Source organism: Mchenga conophoros, linkage group LG1 (genome assembly GCF_057382185.1).
Source record: "Mchenga conophoros isolate Kocher_MC1m ecotype Shallow Benthic linkage group LG1, M_conophoros_male_GT1.1, whole genome shotgun sequence".
NCBI lineage: Eukaryota > Metazoa > Chordata > Actinopteri > Cichliformes > Cichlidae > Mchenga > Mchenga conophoros.
The window spans coordinates 39,697,245-39,716,071 of record NC_140526.1 but is presented as its reverse complement, the minus strand read 5'-3'; the positions used below and the strand labels follow the sequence as shown (position 1 = coordinate 39,716,071).

The window sequence follows — 18,827 nt, the reverse complement described above, 5'->3', positions numbered from 1 at the left end:
TGAGTGAGACAGTAGACAGCGGTGAGGAGGGCTGTGCGACAGCAAAAACACATAAATATGCCTGATACCCGTAAACGAAGCAGCGTCTGGCTGCAGTTTAAAGACTTTTTTGTCTCGGTCTCGATACCCTCTGGTCTTGGTCTTGTTTTGGTCTTGGTTTAGGCGGTCTTGACTACAAGTCTAGTTACAAAAACCTTCATGTATTGTAGAAACAGTCACCCTAACCAGGTAAAGTGCATGACATATTCATGAGTATCCAGCTAAAACAACTCAAGTCTCATTAAAATATTTACTTCTTAGAAATAATGAATAATATATTTATAAAAAGACAGCAACCGAAGGCGTTTTTGCTGTTGTCTGTGTTACGTAACTGCAATGAATTTGCGCTTCTCGAGTTATTAATAAACAGAACTACAGTATCAAACTGCATCTATTTATAATTGAACAGATTATAAGAGTTTTCATTATATGTTAATCTCACAGTTTTATCTGAGAACCAAAGTCTAACTTTATTCATCCAGTGTACTTTTTCCTTAGTAATGGATTTTTTTTTCAATCATTATATTGATTAAGTGTGAAATCTATTACTTAAACTACCCGACGCTGTCATAAATGAGTGCAAACCTGGGCACACCAACTATCTGTTTTTCCCCAAGTGTCTTATTGACTCATGCTGCCAATAACGAAAGATGTGCTGATGGGTGAGGAGTGTTGTCTTTGTGTTTTTGTTGGAACGTCCACTCAGACTTTGCATACTGCATGGAGATTATAGTTTTCAGTCTTTATGTTACTTTAACAAAGATTCTGCTCTTTTTAGCTTGTGGTAGCCTGACTGAAGAACAGTTTACGTGTGTCTGACTGAATTGCTGTCCATGGTGCTGAGAGAGACAATGTGAGAGTGTGTGTTTGCTCTCTAACGTCAGTTTGGAAAACCATACTTTATAGCTACTGTTCTATTAAATGCTGTGTCATCAAAGCAAATGCTTTTATTGTGAGAATTCAAAAAGTCTCACACTCATGTTCCAAATTCTTATGCACTGCACAAAATGCTAAATCTGTACTTGTTGGTGATGTGAAGGAGGCATTTACTACTAAGTCAATTCAGAATTAAATCCTGGTCTCCAAAATCAGCAGGCCCACTGAGAAGGGAAAACTGTCAGCCATGTTTTCCCTTTCTTTCTTTTTTTGGCAATTACCCACGTGGCTTTGAGGTGCTAATTAGACAGTGTTGATTAATACCAGCTGTGCATAATTTGTGCTATTATTGGATGATCACCTGAGACCATGGGAGAGAGGAGAAAAGGGAGAGGGCAAGAGGGTGGGTAAAGAGTGAAAAGAAAACATGCAGCAGTAGGCCCTTCCAGACGGACAGTCCTCTCCATTAATGTGACGTAAAAATCTCGGTCACTTGAGTTAGGGTTATCACTGATGATCACTTGGACCTCCGATGGTTGATGCCCCCACTTACATTACGTTTTTATATCATTTTATTGCCTACTGGGGGCAGCAGAACAAAACACACAGCACAAATGTTCATCATTCCACTGAGTGCCTTTAAAAGCGCTATAAACGTACACTTTTACTGTAGGGAGGATTAATATATATAAATATGGACTGATTTTTCTGCGTCATTCAATACCAGCATCGACATATCACAGAAGTAGGAGACTGAACTGTGTGCACACTTATGCCTCTAAGCCTGCTTTGCTGAATGCACTGGGCTTCAACTCTCAGGAGGACCAGGACAAGCTCAAACAACACTTAAGCACACTGCACCCTGTCAGCTGCCATTAAAATGAAAGACAACATAAAAACTGCCTGTGAGCGTTGAACAGAGCTTTGATTAACAGTTAGCAGGAGCCAATTAACAGACAATTAACTTGGCTCCTACACAATAGGCTAGAGATTTCAAATAAACAAAACTGACAGAGAAAAAAATTCCCCGCTCGCCCCTGCGGGCGGTCTATCCTTCAAGCTCGGGGTCCTGCGCAGTATCTTAGCTGTTCCCAGGACTGCGCTTCTCTAAACAGAGATCTCGGATGTTGTTCCTGGGATCTGCTGGAGCCACTCGTCTGCTTGGGAGACACTGGACCTAGTGCTCCAATTACCATTGGGAGCACAGTCACCCTCCACATCTTCTCGAGCTCTTCTCTGAGCCCTTAGTACTTCTCTAGCTTCTCATGTTCCTTCTTCCTGATGTTGCTGTCATTCGGTATCACTACATCGATCACTACGGACATCTTTTTCCACTTGTCTACCACCACTATGTCCGGTTGGTTACCCACCACCATTTTGATGGTGATCAGTCATTCTCCACCAGCCTAGGGGGCGTCTCCCATTTTGACCTTGGGACCTCTAGCAGAGGTGGAGGATGAACTCAACTGGGGTAACTGTTGTCTTATGTAGTCTGGGGATTGATTGAATGTTGGGGTTGGTGTAGTTTTTCTTTGGGTAGGCCGCCCGGGCTCTCTGGGGCTTGGTGCTGCTGCTGCTAGGGGCTCCAGTCTGGATGGACCTGGCCTTGGTGGATTACGGGGAATGGGAGTGTCTACCGGGGTCAGTGGAGGAGCTGGCTGCAGGGAGGGGGTACTGGACCTGGGAGTATAGAGAATATCTGGGGAGTGTAAGTGTGTGTACAGTGTTCATTTCTGTTTGTCTCCATGTTGGGCGAGTTGAGTATCTGTATATGTGTAGATGAGGGTGGGAATGCATGTTTGTGTCTATGTGTGCCTCTTCGTCTATCTTTATGTGTCAGGTCGGGTCTTAGACTTCACCTCTTTGGGAACATCATAGGCCCCCTCAGTGGTGGGGGCCTATCTCCCCCCCACCACACTCCCTGTCGGTGGCAGATGCCCTCACTCGCCGGTGCCTTGGTGGTTCTCGGTGTCTGGGTGCTCGGGTGTGTACTGGCTCACTCCTGGCAGCTTCTTGGCAGGGCCCGTTCCCATGGCTTGGTCAGGCTCCTTCTGGGGTGTGGAGGACCCTTGGATCTCGGGTCTCTGGGCCCGGGGCTCAGCCAGCTCTGGTGTAGCCAGCTGCCGGTGGAGCCTGTGGGCACGTTGCCGCAGCTCCCTGTGGCTTCTGCATCGTGGCTGCTGGGTGACACCCCCCCCATCTAGGGCTGTCCTCAGCTCTTTTCTAGGTGGATGGGGCATTTGCCCCTTCCAGAGGCCTTCTTGGGCTTTCGTGCTCTAGGGGGCTTCTAGATGTCTGGGGCCTGGATCTTTTCCATGCCTACTTCATGTCCTGGGGGATGGGGTTATGGCTCCCCATGCCTATTATTAGATAGTTACATGGAGAAACCTTGTGAATACAAGCGTGCTCACGCACACAGGGTGTTCACAAACACACACTATCTTCCTTGGCTGGCTCTTATGTTGGTTTTTGCTGTGGTTTCCCTCCTGTGTTGTTCTCTTTTTGCTTATTTTCTTCTTTCTTTCTCTCTGTCTCTCTTCCCCTCTGTTTTTCTTTCCCTCTTCTTTTGTTGAGCCTCTTTCTAACTTCTCTTTTCTTCATCTTTCTCTTTCCTATCCCCCGGTCCTGTCTGCTTCGAATCTAATAACTTAAAAGTAAAATAAATAAATAAATAAACAATAAAGATCGAACAAACTATAGCGATCAAGTGGACCAGTATGGCAAAAGCTGTAATGATCCAATTGTCAAAATACATCTGTTAGGAATCGTTCTTGGCCTTCAGACAAAAATTCTGATTGCTGCAGTGCCGGACAGGACAGGCATAAACTGCAACCACTTAATGCTAAATGTCACAATTAAGCTAGTATATCTGTTTTTTATGTAGATTAAATGAGAAGGCAGTTTGAGTAAAATGCTATAATGTTTTATTTTTTAATGTTTTATCTTTTATCTTTACATATGCACTCATCTCTCGCTTTGCTAGGTATACCTATTCAGTTACTTGTTAATACAAATCAAAACCAACAAATCACAAGGTGGCATCTTATTACAGTTAGGCACGTACACACGGTCAAGACCCACTGAAGTTCAAACTGAGCATCACAAGGCAGAAGAATGATTTAGGTGACTCGGAATGTGACACGGTTGTTGGTTTCAGATAGAAATTGATGATCTAATAGAAAGCGGATCATCAAGAAGAATGGGCAGACTCCTTCAAACAAATGGAAAGGTAGAAGAGCATCTCTGAATGCACAACACATCAAACTATGACGCATGGGCTGGAGCAGCAGAAGATCTCACTGGGTTCCCCTCTGGAAAAATGTTACGTGGTATTATGAGCCTTGACTTCTGCTGTGGCATTTAGATCATAAGGTCAAATTTTGGCATAAACAACGGGAAAGCATGGGCCCACCCTGCCCTGTACCAATTACTATACTGATACTATAAAGCAGGGGTATCCAACTCCAGGCCTCGAGGGCCGGTGTCCTGCAGGTTTTAGATCTCACCCTGGGTCAACACACCTGGATCACATCACTTCATTACCAGGCCTCTGGAGAACTTCAAGACATGTTGAGGAGGTCATTTAGCCATTTGAATCAGCTGTGTTGGATCAGGGACACATCTAAAACCTGCAGGACACCGGCCCTCGAGGCCTGGAGCTGGACATCTCTGCTGTAAAGTATTCCACAGTCATCAGATCTGCTGCAGTGTGATGGAACAGGAAGTTTGCATCAAATCTGAAGCAGCTACGTGACTTTATCATTTCAAAATGGACTAAAACCTCTGACAAACATCTCCAGCACTCTGTTGAATCTATGCTATAATGTATTAAAGCAGCTTTGAAGACCAAAAGGGGCCCAAACCAGAGTAGCTAATAAAATGTCTGGTGAGTGTAGTTTCTCTTACGTAACATTTCGCGTGTATTTTATTTTTCTCATTTTTTGGTTTTGTTTATTTGTGTTCTGTTGGCTTGAGGGTTGTTTATATATGGAAACTTTTCCTTTACATCTGAAGTAATTCAATTCAAATCAAATTAAGGGAACTTCATAATTGCATCACACTCACAGAGCAAATCTTTGCTGAGGTATAATGTGATTTACTTTGCAGTGTTAGCCTAGGAGTTTTTCACAGCAATGTGATTTCTTAATAAGATGAAGTTCTCTATGTTTGCTTAAGCTGAAAAGCTTCTTAACCAGATAGAAAACTACTAATAACATTTTTGCAGCTGTGCACACCTCTGTTCTCCATCTTGGCTCATTTTGCCCTGAGAGTTCATTTTCTGTTTATGGTTTCATTTTGCTGAGCGTTTTCAGCAGCTGTCACATATTTCACCACCATAATTGGAATCACTGCCAGCCTTTAACCATCCGCAGATCTGTTAATCAGCACGACACGGTATACATGGTAGATTTCAGGTCTTGTGATAATGTATGTCGGAGCCCCGTGGCCACACTGTTTAGACAGCACTGGCCTGTCCTTCTATTGGACAAATCTCATTTCCCACCACATCTAGCTGTTGCCATGATACCCCAGGGCTAACTGACAGCTGTCACTGTGTGATAGCTTGTGTGTGTGAGTGTGGGAGTTTGGTCTCACTTGTGCATGTGTGTTGCATTCTGACAAAGGACATGTCAAGTGGGAGCAGAGGGATGCTACACAGACGTTGTCATGTGTGTGGGCTGAGGTTGGATTGGGGGGTGGGGTGGTGGTGCGGTGGGTGAGGAAGAACGCGTGCGAGCAGAGGCAAACAGAAAGTGCTGGAATTGGGAGCTTTAAAGGGCAGCTGGGTGGGAATGAGCTGAGAGCTAAAGTTCACACTTATTGGACATGGACTGTGAGCAACAACATGATATTATCATTTCAGCTGGCTTATTGCAAGGTCATTTCCAATGTGCCATGAGCTTCAATCACTGCCTATAAGTGATGTTAAAATTGTTAAAACAAAACTGACATTTGATAGTGAATTGGTTCTAAAAATGAGGGCAATTATCCAACGAGGTGCCTCAGGAGCTGAGCACACATAAATAGGTCTCAATGAGAGTCCTAACCTGAATGTCCTCTATATATATACACACACTGTATGTACTGTATGTACACATGTGCAACACGATACTTTCAGGCAAAGATTATACTGTTACACACAGCATGTTTATACCTGCTGTGGAAAGGTCAAAAACAACAATGCATCCTTGAGTTTCTCTTTTTTTTCTAGCTTTGCTGTCTTTGGATATTAGTCACATGCTGTTTCTACACACGACACAAATTGTGTTGTAGTTTGGAACCAACAGATTAATCCACACCATTGAGCCCTGCTCCCAAAAACGGACATTTTTGGGCTTTTTGGGCTGTCGCTGGCTGCAACATTGAGTTTGATGTGAAGAAACCAACTCTGTCTCTCTTTAGGAGTATTTGACTGTTTGCTGTTTGGCTAGCTGCACTCAAATGGAAACGCCGCAATGATCAGGTTTGTAAAGCACTTTAGAAATAAACACGGTGTTGATTCTGTTCATCTGGACATAACGAGTTAGCTCTACATCCAGATGAACAGAATCAACTTTTTGGGATTTCCTTACCTGGATGATTGAGCATGCATAGAGACATTTAATATGTGGGACTGAGATGAGCTAAACTTGACTATAAGAGTTCACAGTAATAGACGAACAACAGCTAGTGTAACAGTGCGCCTCACTAATGTGCTTTTATACGTTTTTTTACATAAATAATGGAGCTCTAATGTAGAACGCAGCGATTACTGTTGAAGCCTTTTCATGAGATCTGATGACGAGAACAGAAGACTTGAGAACAGAAATAAAATTTGTTGTAAATTCCCGACATTTGCAGTACATTTTTTTTTCCAAATTCATAGCTCATTTTTTGTGCCCAAACAGCTGTAATAAGTACCTTTGAACTATTTTAAAATAAAGTTAACACAAATTATATTTCATTTTTTAAAGAATTGGCAATTTTGGCGTGTGTAAATCTGATCTGATTTCAACTTTTTACAAATCTTACAAAGGGAGACTACAGTGCTGTATAACACAACCAAGACTCCTAACGATACTACGGAAACACAGTTCGAGAAACATTGGTTATCCATCCCTCGAACAGAAAGTGCTCATTATAAAAAACACAATAACTAAATTAGGAAAATAACCACACCAAAGTCATGGACTGTACTGCAGAGAGCTACATAAGTGTTTTTAAATGTTTTATTGTTAATTTGTACTGAATATCGACTTTCAGTCATATAAATGTGACCAAGGGGAAATACAATAAAAGGTCATGGGCTGCTTGGTTTCTAGAACTGGGCCATGAGGAATTCTACTGAGCCCAGGCTATGAATGTCCCTCATTACTAACCCTGATGGAAAAAATACGGATTGGGTCACAGACCAACATTATTAGTCATTTTTATATTGTAATTATTACCCAGCTTATCCTTTTCTTTTGGTTCGAACCCACTTGCCTTCCTGCACCAGCTCAAACCACAATGACTTTTATATAGTCTTATATTAAGTTAAAAACAAACAAATACCTGATTTTTAATTGATCTCGTCTTTTATCAGAATCTTTAATTATTATATCAGAACTCTTGCAGTGTATATGTATGCATCTTATGATTAGGATCACATACTACATGTACATATACTACATTATAGGGTATTTATTAGTCACACGTAAGGTCCTATATTTCCTCTTAGTTAACCCTCTCTAACACAGTATATTTTGTACATTTTGTGTACTCCAAAGTCATTTGCAATTCAATAAATAAATAAATAAATCAATCAAATGTACTTGTTAAATATGTATTTATTTTATTGTTTTTTTAGGCTGCACTTCACAAGGCTTCAAATGCAACTGAGGCCTGAGTATATGCTTTAAATACCCATTTATTTCTTCTTCTGGATGCGATACGCAGTGTTTTACACAATCATCATTACATTATAAATGTGAACTTTTCACTTATTTCATACTGAAGCATGAATTTATTTTACAAAAACTAAAGTACATGAAATTCATGTACTGTGTGCTCTATTTCATATTTTTTATGGCACAAAACTATATACAAACAGATTTTTAAAATATCTATAATAACTAATATAAAATATTACTAATATTATTTATTAATCATGAAAATTACTTTTTAATTTTGGTGTTTAGGTGACTCTGAAGCAGCCTAATGACTCAGAGCACAAATGAGACCAGTGTGATTAAATTAGGTGAATAATACAATAAATTTTAAGTTCTTTCCTGTTATCATCTTTTAAAATCTCACTAAAAAAATACCAATTCAGTAAAATTATATTTTGATTTACCAACTTTGGAAGTCAGTGTTTAAATTTAGTCTAACTGATTAAACATGAAAAAGAGACAGAGAAGTATATCAGATACTTTTTTCTGCAAAAATGTCACGTGTCCCTGTTTTTTTAATAGCTAATAATTGATAAAAAATGTTGTGTTACATGATTTTGGCATATAAGTAGGGCAGGCCGGAAAAGGTTGACCTATATAAAGAGCAGTTTCTGCCAGATTTATCCACCTATGCACACACCTGGCCACACCTGCTAAAAGAAAATGAGTTGGATATTTTTAATTATTAGACCTATTAAAACACTGCGTTTCGACAAAATTCTAAAAACAAATGTGTGGCAAATCTGGTAGACAATAAAGAGAGAGCATTTCTAAGTACTCTAATGAAACCCACCAAATCTAGAATTGGAGAAAAGGAACCTCTCCTCTCAGTAAAAGTGCACATACTTAAAACTTCCTCATCATATATTCATGTAAGCCTTTCGAAAGCAATCACAATCAAAATCAAATGAAAATCAACCACGTTAAATGAAACAGCTGAGAACTTCTGCTTGATTGCTTGACAGCATTATATTATCTGTTCATGTTCATCGGCTATCAGCAAAGCAAACGTGAGTTTAGTAAAGTTAAACACATGAAAATGTTGAGAACAGCAGCTACCCTGCTTTTCCTCTACAAGCCGCATGAGCGTCTTATTGAAAGTATGTCAAAAGATGTGATGGTGATGTTCATGTTACTGCGGAAGCAAAGACAACTGTCCTCCTCCACTGCTCTTCCCCTTCTTTCATCTCCCCCATCACTTTTCTTGCCTTGACTCAATCCCCTCTGCCCTCACTCTACATGCCATAGTTTGAACTTCCTTTCTCTCTCCTTCAGCAACCTCTGCCTCCTCCTCATTACTCTGTTCTTCATCTCATCCCATCATTACACTACAGCTTTGTCTTCACATCTTTTCTATAACGTGAAGTGCATCTCTTCTTTCCACTTCTCTCTCTGACATCGGACATGGGCTGAGCTAGACAGTGTGGGTAGTGATGGTGTGGCAGAGTGCTTGTAAATGTGTCCATCTGCCAAGAAACAGGAGGAGGAAGAGGAGGCAGGGGAAAAGACCACAGAGCATGTGTTTTAATTTGGATTGATGGTTACCCATCACATGTTAATCGTCTGGGAATCATGTGCTCCTGCAAACACCACCACAAAAAGATGTGCAGATGCATGGTGGCATTTCTCAGTGAACTTCTGTGCAGGTGTGTAGGTGTGCTCACACACACACACACACGCACACGCACACACACACGCACACGCACACGCACGCACACGCACACACACACACACACACACTAAGCCAGATATGTGAAGTGCACCAACTGCATACATACAAACTTGCATACATTAGCAAAGTGTCTGCAGGCAACCATAGCAACGGTTGCCATAGTTGCTGTAGGAAGCCAGAGTGGTTCCAGGGGAACCAGTGATACATATTTTTCAGTCCAGTAAAATGAAGCCGATGTGAAAGCACCAAAAACTGCAATTCCTCAAATGGCCACATGATGCTTACTTGAAAAGTGAGTCAAGCCCCCTGTTGCACTTTTTTAAACCGTTAATACTCCAAATACAAATCGACACTTCTGTCCTTTCTTGTTGACACCAAAAATATCAATTAAACAGTTACCTGTTGGTTCTAGTAGGTTAAGCAGCCTCCCACTACTAGCCAGCGCTGCAGCCACGGTACATGGCTTCACTACCCTTTCTATGTGAAAGGATAGGTCATAATTTAGGGGAGTTGAGAAATACTCTGGTTACCTATTGATTTTTGATTTAGTTGTATAACCCAGTGGTCCCCAACCCCCGGGCCATGGACCGGTACCGGTCCGTGGGTCGTTTGGTACCAGGGCGCGAGAGTTGAGGCTCGGGTATGAAATTCATGGTTTACAGGTTTTTTATCGTTAACTGGGTTTCCCTGGGTCTTTTCTCGTGTTGTAGTTGTGCGTCTTATTTTGAAAGAAATATTTACACATTACCATAGCGACCAGAGAGCATTAAGGGGCAGAGAGGAGGATGTTACTCTCAGTGTTGTTGGCGCATTTCAGGAGGACGCTGCTAATAAAGTTACACAATTACACAGTGAATTTGTATTTATTATTAAATTTACAAAACACCACAGTTTTGGTTTTGGTCGTATCGTTTTATTTTGTTGTATTTATCTGCGAATATGTCTGACATAAAACCGGTCTGTGGCGCAAAAAAGGTTGTGCTCCACTTTCGTTAACCAACCTTACTGATAACTTAGCAATGCAGCATCTTATCACATGGAACAGCCATAGTAAACTGTAATTTTACAGCTGTATAAAAATTATGGTTTAATGGCGATTTCAATCTATTTCAATAGGAGCATCATGCAGGTGTAAAATGACAGTAATGGCTTTTGTATGTTGTCATTAAAGAGATCAAACCCCAGTCCCGGCGTGTTGCAGAATTAATCAGCAAAATACTGAAATTTAAATCTTTGTGAGTTATTTTTCGACCCCCAACCTTCATGTCTGTCAGCCTAGATCAGGTGAAAAGAAAAAACATGAAAATTAAAGTGTGTGTTTTTCAAATACAAACAGCCCATCACTTCAGTGTCCTGAAGAGGCTCACCTTGGTTGGCGCTGTGAAGGTGCAGCCCGTCTGGCCTCCTCCCCCAGCCGGCTGAGGGAGGGTGACCGGCTCCTTGCACCTCTCCCCATGGTCCGAACCACCACATTTCCATTGGGGCTGCCGCTGGGCATCTGCTGGAGCAGCTGGGGTGACAGGCTGCGATGTAATGCTGAGGAGCCAGGCTGTGAGTGACCCTGCTGGGGCGCCCGGTGTGATTGGTGCTGGGCGTGTTGGTGCTGCTGCAGATGGGGGGCCCAGTTGCCAGGAGAACCGTGCTGCTGCTGCTGGTACTGACTGACTGTTAGGTTGTTATCGCTGTTGGAGCGCAGAAGGACCCGTGGCGCTGATAACGAAGAGGCCGACTGGCCGTTTCCACTGCCGTCGCCAGAAGATGGACCCCTTCTGCGTTTGGAGTAGGCTGGAGCCTCACGGAAAGGCACTGCAAAGAAACGAGGAGGGAAAAGTCTCATTTCAAGCAGATGCTGAAGAGAGTGTTTTGGACTGAGAGACAATACTGTTGAAAGTCAGCCAAATAGGATCAGAAATGTGAAATCTAAAAAGAAAGACAAACGCTTACTAGATGGCTTCATTTTTTTAGAATGAAAATAACATATTAGACAGACAAACAAGAAAGGTACATGTATGTTTGAAAAGAAGTGTTTATAGGAACTGCAGCAAAACCTTCGAGCTACCTCAAACAGGTACTGCATCACGCACGTCCCTAAAACTCCTTCCCAGTGGTAGTCTGTTTGAGCTTTACATGTTTCAGTTTATCCCATGTCAGTGCCACTGCTGCACTGCTGATGCTTAAACCCCTATAACAGCGGTCCCCAGCCTTTTTTGCTCCACGGACCGGTTTATGCCCGACAATATTTTCACGGACCGGCCTTTAAGGTGTCGCGGATAAATACAACAAAATAAAACCAGTACCGGTACTGAAAAAAAGAAAATTTATTCATAACACGCGTGAAAGACCCAGGAAAACCGAGTAAACGATAAAAACGATAACAAAATAACGCTGGAAACCGATAAAAACCCTGAAAACCAAACATTTCACAGCTGAGCCTCAACTCTCGCAGCCCGGTACCAAACGACTCACGGACCGGTACCGGTCTGAGGCCCGGGGGTTGGGGACCGCTGCCCTATAACACCTGGAGGTTGGTGTGATAGTGCAATATAAGTCATTCGAATGTGAATTACCTTGTCTGATCTGGAGTTGTCACTGAGTTCATTTTTCACCTGTGTGTGGACAGCTATCTGCAGCACATCAGTAACCTTGAGGTCACCCTCATTCTTAAAAAAGTGCCAACGTGACCCTGGATATGGTTCATTCTTTGAAACTCTAGTATTGTGTAACCTTTTGTTGACACATGGGATCACATCAGACGGCAGTGACCAAACCATGATATTGTGGCTCCTTATATTAAACTCGACTGAAAGGGATTTACTGCCCAAGCTCAGAGTTAATGGTGCAGGCTGAACTACATAGTTTGTATCAAAAGAAATCGATTTCTATATGTTTGCAGCTTTAAGGAGCTCTTACAGTATGCCCATTTAGAAATACCGCACAGAGAGCCAAATAACTTTGGAAGGGCTCAACCTCTGGACCTCTCTGGTGTTGGATTTTGGAGGTTTTGTGTCACTCTTCTTCACATAAATGATCCACTTTATTGTATTTATTTTGAACCTCTTAATCCTAGATGGGCTACCAGTGTCCTTAAGATAGGTCTCCTCTTGTTGTATTGCTTAGTGCTTAAGTATTTATTAGATTACATTCTGGTCTATCTGACATTCATCATGTACAGTATGTAGGTAGCATCTCTACATTTTCATGTATGAAACATAAAAGGAATCATCCCATGATTGATTCAGACGTCTCATTAATGACACAAAGAACCAGCAGTCAAATAGAAACTTTACCTTTATCGCAAATTTGACAGCATTAAGCTTAAACAACAAATCCATATAATCACAGAAGTCCCCAGATTAAAAACATAGAACTTTCACTTTATATGAATATTTTAAAGAAAAGTTTTAAGCTCATGTGAATACAAATATTTAGAGGAAGAGGCTATTAAGAATGATAATTACAACAGTTAATCTTTCAGTTTTTACAGTAAGGTAAATGTTACTATCCCGATAAATGTGGGTATCCTGCTAATGCTTATTGGCTGATTGAGGAAAAAGTAGCAGAAAGTATATAAGTATGAGAAAAGCTAATAAACCCTATGGTTGCAGGCTCATCTTTGCCGTTTGGCTCTGAATTTCTATATTAAACTGTACAATCAAAACATAATCCTGCATTTGCATCTGTGATGGACAGGCAATGTATTCTAAAGCATCGTGCTGTGCAATCACAGTGTGTATGTGAACATTAAATAGGGCTATTAAGTCTGAATTGCATCCATGGGTCTGCTGACATTCTGATTCTTATTAATCCTCTCCAGCTGAGCGCATGCTGTACAATTTGGGGAAGAAAAGGGGCAATTACGCTTCTTGCCATTGTTGCATTTTATTCTGTGCTGATCTTGCACTTGGCTGGTCACACTTTGTTTTAGTGGTTCTCTTGACCATAAGAAAGCTTCATTTGTACTAACATATATGCAACGTCTCTGTTCAGCACGGCTGTAGAAAAGAACCTTTGCACTGAACTTTTTTGTGTGATTTCCTTCCTCTTTGGAGCTAAAACAGCCCATCCAAACACATGAGATATCAGTGGAAAGCCCAGGATGTCCTCTATTAAATACATCAGGGCTTAGTTGGGTAGCTCAGATAAGTCAAAAGATATAGACCCAAAACAAACATCCGTTAGAGAGCACATAAATGAATAGGCTGGTTCTCGGTAATGAGATCTGGGGGTGGTTGGCTTGGGCTTCTTGTATTTTCTCCTATGATACCATATACTACTGTATAAGTTCAACCAGGTCCTGTAAAATGGCTATTCATCTTAAGAAAACATAGAATAAAGCTTTGGAAGATGTTTTGACGGTAAAAACTGTTTCTAAAAATGCAACGCAGTCAATGAGATAAAGCAAAAAATGAAGTGTGAAAGATAAAAGATTATAAACCTTCAGTATGCTGTGCTAGTAACTAGGAGCGTACCAGCTATGGTTTTCTCTGTCAGTCTTATTAGACCTGATGGAAGCACTGAGCAGCTCCAACATTCATTCATTGCAATGTTCGGTGGTACACCCAACCCTGGGTCCTGCCATTCATTAGAATGTTACCACATAAAGTCCTCAGACCCCAACAGTCCAGTCTGCATGCTTCACTGTTGGTTTGGTAGGAGTCGGGGAAACTACACAAAATCAGAGAGGTGCTTTTATTTTTTATACATAATTTTCTTTGGCAAATTACACAGATCGTCCAAGTTCATACATTTCAAATATTAAGTTTAGGTTTTATAACCTAAACTGCAACTGATCTGCATCCGATTTACTGGTACACAACTCCACTACTCTCATCTTTGTGTTTTAGTGACTGCTAAACAGTAAGTTGCAGCACTTCCTTTCTCAGGTCTTTTTCATTGCTTCGTTAGAGCAACAGACAGCACCACTGCCTTGGAAGCAGCTGCTGATGGAAGTTCTGATTCTGGTGTCTCTGTGACCTGCAAAGCAGCCAAACCTGCAGAAAGTGGAGAAATAGATCACGTGGCAGCATGTGGAACTGACTGAGGCTGCAGAGCAGAGCAAAGACTACAGTCATCAGTAGGTGAAGCTGAATTACCGCTGCATGAAGAGAAAGTCACGAGAGAGTGAGCTGGTTACTATTTACTCGTCATAAAGCACTTAGAAATGACCTTTCATGCAGAGGACCACATAAACTGTATTTTACTCATTTAGTCCCGCTCAGTGTTAACCCTGAGTCCAACGTCACCACTAACCCTGTCACACTGTCTGTTTTGTTTTAATGAAATTGTTCTCCAAGTCTTTGCAATCAGGGAACACAGAAAATAATCACTAATCTAAGCAATCCATATCTTGAGCATGATGGAGAGAACATACAGTCCACCAAGAAGATCAGCTGTGCACAAACACTGAACCAAACCCGATAGCCATGACCTCCACTCTAAGCCGCTCTTCCTCTGACCGTCAGTACATGATAGTCCACTGCACTGTCTCACTAAAGCAGCAATCGAAGTTGGCCTTGATTTCCCCCATGGATTCTTTACTCCACACACTGTGAGATGAGAGCCTACAGCTGCCATCGCCAACTCTCCTCGCAATTATGGTGGTGCAGGGAAAGCCGAACAGAACAGGCCCGCAGCCATTTCAATAAGCATCTCCTGATTTGGAGATGATTAACACGGTGGTGCTAAGGAGGCACTGTGGCCTGTTAGCTGTACTGTAGCTTCGTGCTCAGCACTTCCCAACAGCCTGAACATCTGAAGGGGGATTCACTGAGTCATTATCACTTTCCAGGACTAATATCTCAGACCTCTCTCTCTTTCTACAACAGACGTGTTGATGAAGAGATGCTATCGTCTAATAATCTAGCACATTTAGGAGCCACTGGGCTATCTGTGTGTGCCCCTGAGGTGTGTGTGGCCTCCTAGCTGCTGAGGCTGGTATTAACTTCTAAGCACGCACACAAATATGCGTTCATCCCAACTAACCTTGCAACATCTACCAGAAAAGGAAGTGGTAAGTTAGCTATGTGCTAAATAAGCAACAATTCAGAAACTAAGACCTTTAAATCAACTCTCCCACAATTCTTATCTTATAAAATTCCCTTTTTGGTATCTCATACAGGCAAAAGCTTCATTTAAACCTAAACCTAACCAGGCCACTGGACGCTGGAGGTCAAGCAAGCATCTTATGTAATACTTCTAAAAGTGGAATCTATGTAGGTGAAAGCTCTTCATGCATATCAAACAAATGAGAGTTTAGAAGCCCTCAGCCAAGCTAAATAATGTTTTAGACTTTGTGCTAAGACACCAAGTAGTTAGATGGATGCAGTATAAATGCTGTTTGTGTCTTAGTCCAATTTGTGCAAAGTAACTTTGTCGGTGTTCCTTCAAAGGTCACTCCTCACTAACATTCAATGATGTTTTGAATCAATCCTTCAGTTAATAAGACAATTTTAACTCTCCTCGCTCTGCTTCTTCATGCTGTGAGCCACACAGCAGAGGAAAAGGTGAGGAACTCAGCCAAGAACAATAAACACTAAAAACTATCAGATGAGATGGTTTAAAATATCCACAGTGCAAATCTCAGTTTCAATGCCATTTACACATAATTTGAATTTTTTTTTACAATTATTTCTCTCACTCAGACGTCAGAGTCTCACGTCCAGTCATAAATAGCAAACTACTGACTGAGTCAAAGGGCAGATTATTTGAGTCATTAAACACCAACACCCAAAAAAGCCCCAACTGGAACAACTAAACGTCTTTCTGCAAAAATCCATCAGATATGACATCCAAATCATTTTAATAATAATAATGAGTCCAACATTTAATGTGCATTCCCATCATTAATGTAGTCTGACAGTGTCATAATACCACAGAAACTCTTAGACAGGCAGTGTTTAGTGTTGACATGGAAAACCGCTGTTAGCCCTGTGTCTCCCATCAACAGTCAAGACCCGGATATTTCTTAATAAAAACACAAAAAGTTGAACAATTACTGTAAATATAGCAAAAGTATCCTCTTTGAAAAAACCTCACAACTATCAGAACTTAAATGAAGACTGCATAGAAACACAAGCCCTGAATTATATGGTAATTCATAGCTATAGCTCGTTATAAACTATCATCTATTAAAAGACACAAGAACAAGATTCTCGTGTTTGCCGAGAACAATCTACAACTGAGCTATTTATGAGAAAAAGATTTACACAATGCAGATGATATAAATAAACTCGGAAAGTATATTTCTGGCTTCGTTTTGTTAAATGTCACCCATTCAGTGATCATTCTGAGATATCCCCAGTACTGGTAACATAATATAAGAACATAGATATAATCTGCCATTGTATCCTTTAAAATAATCTTCCCGCTCACCTCTGTTATATGTTTGTATATTTTTATTACAGTGACTGAATGTGACAGGATACATAGCTGCATTAGATTCTAATATGTAAATCTGAGGTGTGAATTTGCTTTCTGAGCAGAATTTACAGGACAAACTTATTTTCAATTCCATGTTGAAATTTCAGTTTCCAACCCTCCACTCCATAAATGTAGCGTGTTATATGAGCTCTCTCACTCCTAGGGGGTAAACAGCTTTCCCAGATAACGCACTTTCTTAAACAGTCATCATTAGCTCATCGTTAGTTTGTGGGGGTGTGAAAAGTGAATTACACTGATGTGCTTTTACAACATTTCTCAGCTGGAGGAATTAAAGATTTAATTTATGTCTTATTTCGTCAAATGACACGATAACATCAGAATTGGGATGATACTAAGTCCTTAAAAGGCCTAAACGTTAAATACACCACCCCTCACTGGACTGTGTTATGGGACTATACTGTGACTGTATTGACTCTTTAAAATACTTTAACAAATTGTACGTATGTGAGTAACTTATGAAACTCATGAAAAAAGCATTACCATCAGCTTTTGGTATTATAAATCTGTAGTTTTAGTTAACTCAACCATTCAACTTTACTGTTATTTAAATTTCGGAAGATAGATATATTTGTCAAATCAGAAAAAGTGATGATTATGGACTTTTTTTCCTTATATTTTAAATTCTGAAGCTGTTTTCTTTCTCTTTTCAATTTAGCTAATATTGCATATTTAGGCCGAACATGCTACATTTGCATTTTCCATCAGATGGAGCTATTCAGTTGAAGCGAATGAAATGCTTGCACCTGGTTATGGTCATGCACAAGTTACCAGCAAGATGCTTTCTTTTTAGGAATACTACAACAAATTCAACAAGGGCACCTAAACTACTCACCTAAGCTAAGTAAACATGCACAACACTACAGCATCTTTACACATGGATTAAAAAAGAGATTTAAGTTGAACTAACTGATATTGGTCATACATTGTCGACTGCTAAATCCAGCACATTATGATAAATGATGGTGCTCACATACAACATGATGTTCAAGCATAGGGACCTTTTCTTCAGTGGTTTTCATGTATATGAAATCCCTCCCTAACTTTCTTTGTAGTTTCTGAATTATAAAGGCATTTTTTTCATTTTCACTTGAGTTCAGTGGAACAAGAGGCCGAACGCCCATCACTTTATGAAAATGCCACAATGACAGATGGGTAAATTACTGTTATCTGACACTACCATATCAGTGGTGACGCAAAAAGGGGCTGATTCATAATTCCCTGAAACCACACATTTACTGCTCAAGACAAGTAATTTGTAGTTTTGTACAGTACTTTTAACTAAGCCCAATAAAGGGCTGATTTCAGATTTGATATATAAGTTTAAATGTAAGTAATAGAATTTAGCTAAATGTTTGCTGCAAGAGATTTCAGAAAAGAACACTGCGCATATTGATGCTCAGAAAACACATGTTCTGCAACACCACAAACATTTATGATAGACCTGAAAATACCTGGAATTATTGCCCATAATAATAATAATTATATTTAATAACAATAATTTTTATAATGTTATTTTTATGTATATTTTGTCTTACACTTTATAGATGCAGAGAACCTAAAACTATGCAAGTGAGGCAGTTAAAATAAGTACTAGATGGATATTATGTTCTGTCACCGAAGACTTATTTTCAATTAATAATCTTTCATTTAGTTATGGCACTTGATTTAAGCTTCCAGCCTGTGGGCGCATGACTCTGACATGAGCTGTACCACAGCAAACCAATTCACTCGCTCATTAAATGCAATGGCATCATTAGTGCTATTTATATTTAATCCTTACTAAATGTTAATAGTAATGACATTAGGATACATTGAAGTCCGTCTCTGCTTTGTGCTTGTATTCGCTGAGGATGCTGATTTTTGGCATCCTTTCTCAGCCTATAGGCGAC

At 40.6% G+C, this 18,827-nt stretch overlaps 1 protein-coding gene across 1 annotated transcript in view; it reads right to left on the bottom strand.

The window, feature by feature from the left end:
• shank2b (SH3 and multiple ankyrin repeat domains 2b) overlaps positions 1–18,827 on the bottom strand; it is a 300,073-nt gene that overhangs the window by 100,488 nt on the left and 180,758 nt on the right. The window contains exon 12 of the mRNA XM_085277877.1: positions 10,866–11,304. Coding sequence (XP_085134003.1) covers positions 10,866–11,304 — 439 coding nt within the window. The remainder of the gene's footprint in view (positions 1–10,865; positions 11,305–18,827) is intronic.